General features: G+C 35.1%; 1 protein-coding gene across 1 annotated transcript in view; it reads left to right on the top strand.

Annotated features, from left to right (window-relative positions):
• Positions 1-3,239, top strand: part of LOC128250356 (zonadhesin-like) — a 129,511-nt gene that overhangs the window by 79,295 nt on the left and 46,977 nt on the right. Inside the window, exon 6 of the mRNA XM_052975207.1 lies at positions 344-406. Coding sequence (XP_052831167.1) covers positions 344-406 — 63 coding nt within the window. The remainder of the gene's footprint in view (positions 1-343; positions 407-3,239) is intronic.

The raw sequence follows: 3,239 nt of genomic DNA, 5'->3' as shown, positions 1-3,239 counted from the left end.
CTGGTTAAGGTCAAACAACTGACAAGCAAATCTGTGGTATTAAGCAGAATATTTGCTGTAGCCCGTCTTTTATACCAAGACAAAACAACGTACTTGATAACACTTCCAATCAATTAAGATCAGGAGCCATGAGAGCCACTGCCTGGTACTGCATCAGGGGCATTTATTATTATTATTATTATTATTATTATTATTATTATTATTATTATTATTATTATTATTATTATCATTATCATTATCATTATTATTATTATTATTATCATCATCATCATCATCATCATCATCACATTATCAACATCTTCAGTAATTTCATTATATTATTAATTATCATTAATGTTTTCAGGGTTAATGAATCTAGGATACCCGTCAGCTCATTCACAAGGGTGGAAAGGGCCTAGCCAAAGAGGTAAATATATAATTTTTTTCTCTTTCAGTTCTGATAATTACGCTCTGTATAATTAGTCTGTGTATATATATGGCCTTTAGCAACATCAGTGCCTTTTTTTGACTCTGTATTCCTATGTATATCGGTAGCACAGCAGTTATTGTTATTTCCAGCCGCTTGGTGTCTATCATTGAAAAGGCCAAATAAGACCGAAATCATGTGATCTGGCAGTCCGAACGGTGTAAGTAGCGGTAATAGTTTGCCGCTGGCGATAGCTATGATGTGCTTTTATGCCTCATATGAGTTTTCTCTCTTGGTATATAATGCAGCATTAGTGTGTTCTAATGCAACTTCCACTTTCAAGTGGTGAATGTGTGTGTGTGTGTGTGTGTGTGTGTGTGTGTGTGTGTGTGTGCGGGTGTGTGTGTGTGTGTGTGTGTGTGTGTGTGTGTGTGTGTGTGTGTGTGTGTACAGAGAGAGAGTGGGGGCAATTATGCGGATAAACAAATTTGATATATTAAATTTAACAGTTGGGTATGAAATACAAAATATTTATATATGTATACATGCAAAACGAGAGAAAGCAAAAAGGGGTGACTCAGATGATGAATATTTTAGTATAAATATTGAGATATTTATATCAATAGATCAAACTTACATAGGGTACAAACGACAGAGAAAATTAAAGGTGAGGAAGAAAAGTGTTATATGAGCAACTGCTCTTTCTGGGAGCTCGGAGATTCATCATAATGTTGGTAGGTGTAGTTAATCTCAATATGCGGCCGTAATGGAAGCAATCAACATTGGATAAGACGAACCTCCGTCATCGGGATAGAAAAGATCTTACAATTCAGATTTTAATGCAGAGAAGTTCAAAGGTGGAGTGATTAAATGTGGAGAGCAAGGAGAATTAGAGGGCGGAAGTAGGAGGGTCAGTGGGGTTATGGGGAGTGTTAAGACAGAGAATGGTAGGTGCATGTATATATATATATGTACATTGGTTAGACAAAATAATGAAAAGACCTTAAAATTTCAAACAAATTTATTTTAACATGGGGTAGGACCACATTTGGCAGTAATTAAAGCTTGAATTCTATGAGGTATGGACTCGTACAAAGTTTGAATTGTTTCCAAAGGAATTTTTGTCGTTTCTTCAGCTAAAACAGTCTCCAGTTCTTGTTTTTCTAAAATGCGCCATAAATGTTCAATAATATTGAGATCTGGGAACTGCTGTGGTGGCTAGATAAGATGTTCAACTTCACAAATGTTCCTTGTGCCATTCAGTAACAACTTTAGTTGTGTGAATTGGTGCATTATCATCCTGAAAGATCACGTTTCCCTCCAGAAACAGTTCCGCAAACATAGGATGAATTTGATCAGATAAAATGCTTAAATAGTCTTGACAATTAATTCTGCCATGAAGGGAAACCATTGGGCCGGTGGATTTCCAAGAAATAGCCCCACAGATCATCACAGATCCTTCTCCATGTTTAACAGTTGGAAGAAGGCAGTCTGAGTCAAATGCTTCTTTTGATTGTCTCCACACGTATACTCGGCCGGTAGTCGGAAATAAGGTAATGGATGACTCGTCCGAGAAAATAACATTCTTCCACTGCTCTAGGGACCAATTCAGTAGGTTTTTACTCTACTCTAAACGCTTTGCAACGTTTGTTTTTGAAATCCAGCTTTGTGCAGCTCCCGGCGAACACTTTTTGTGGAAACTGGGTTCTCAAAGTGGTCAGTAAGCTCTGCAGTAATTTTAGGAGCTGTACTTTTGTGATCCTTTCTAACAATTTACGTAAGAGTCCGATGGTTCCTATTTAAAAGTTTTGGTTTTCTCCAGGAGTTTTGTTTTGACGAGTTGGTTTTTCCCTCTTTCTCAAAGGCGGGTGTCATTACTTTCGAGACAGTACTTTTTGATACTCCAAACATTTCGGCTGTTTTTGTTACGCTAGTGTCTCCCATACGAGCACCAGCAATTTGACCACTTTCAAAGTCCGATAGATCTGACATTTTAATGAATTTTAATTGCTTTTTCTGATGATATCTGAAAAGAAACAGCAATTTTAGCAAAACATATTAAGCAACACTAAAAATAAATCAAAAGATATACAAATAAAGAAGCTTTTGGCGGCTTTATAGATATTTCAAAATTATGATGCTATGATGCTAGGTGTTTCCATTATTTTTTCCATATATATAAATGGAGTTAAACGCAGGTGTTATTCAAATTCTTTTACTTCCAACATATGTTTCGAAGACATATTAAGAGCATTTAGTTCTTCTTTCACTCTACTTCCAATAGAGATATCTATTTCCAAGCCTTTGAACATTTATTTAACTCACATATCACTCTATATTTCTCCTTTATTAGTTTTCTCCTTATTGATTTCTTTACCCCTTCTCTTCATATGCGCTATCTTTGACGTCATGTCTACTAACGGTTTTCTAAAATACTTAATAGCGTTCTGTTCATCATTTACACGGTCATCACATTTGTTAAAATCTCTTATTGCTGAATATGATTCTCTTTCTTTCCCTGATGAGAAGATTACATTATTTTACACTATTTACTCCTTTTGAATAATACCAATGTTGTCTTCGAAACATATGTCGGAAGTAAAAGAATTTGAATAACACCTGCGTTTAACTCCATTTATTTATTTATACTATACAAACAGCTGCACATTAACCCGGAGTTTCTGCCTTTGAACAGGTTGCTACATCCTTGTTACTTGTGTGAATTTTGCTACCCAGGTAACTGTTTATTGAATTTTCGGTGTTAACAGTAAACAAAGGAAAATTCACTTATCCATTTATATATTTATATATATATATATATATATATATATAT

This window comes from Octopus bimaculoides, chromosome 20 (genome assembly GCF_001194135.2).
Source record: "Octopus bimaculoides isolate UCB-OBI-ISO-001 chromosome 20, ASM119413v2, whole genome shotgun sequence".
NCBI classification, from domain to species: Eukaryota; Metazoa; Mollusca; class Cephalopoda; order Octopoda; family Octopodidae; genus Octopus; species Octopus bimaculoides.
The sequence above is the reverse complement of the archived record's forward strand: the minus strand, read 5'-3'. Positions and strand labels throughout refer to the sequence as shown.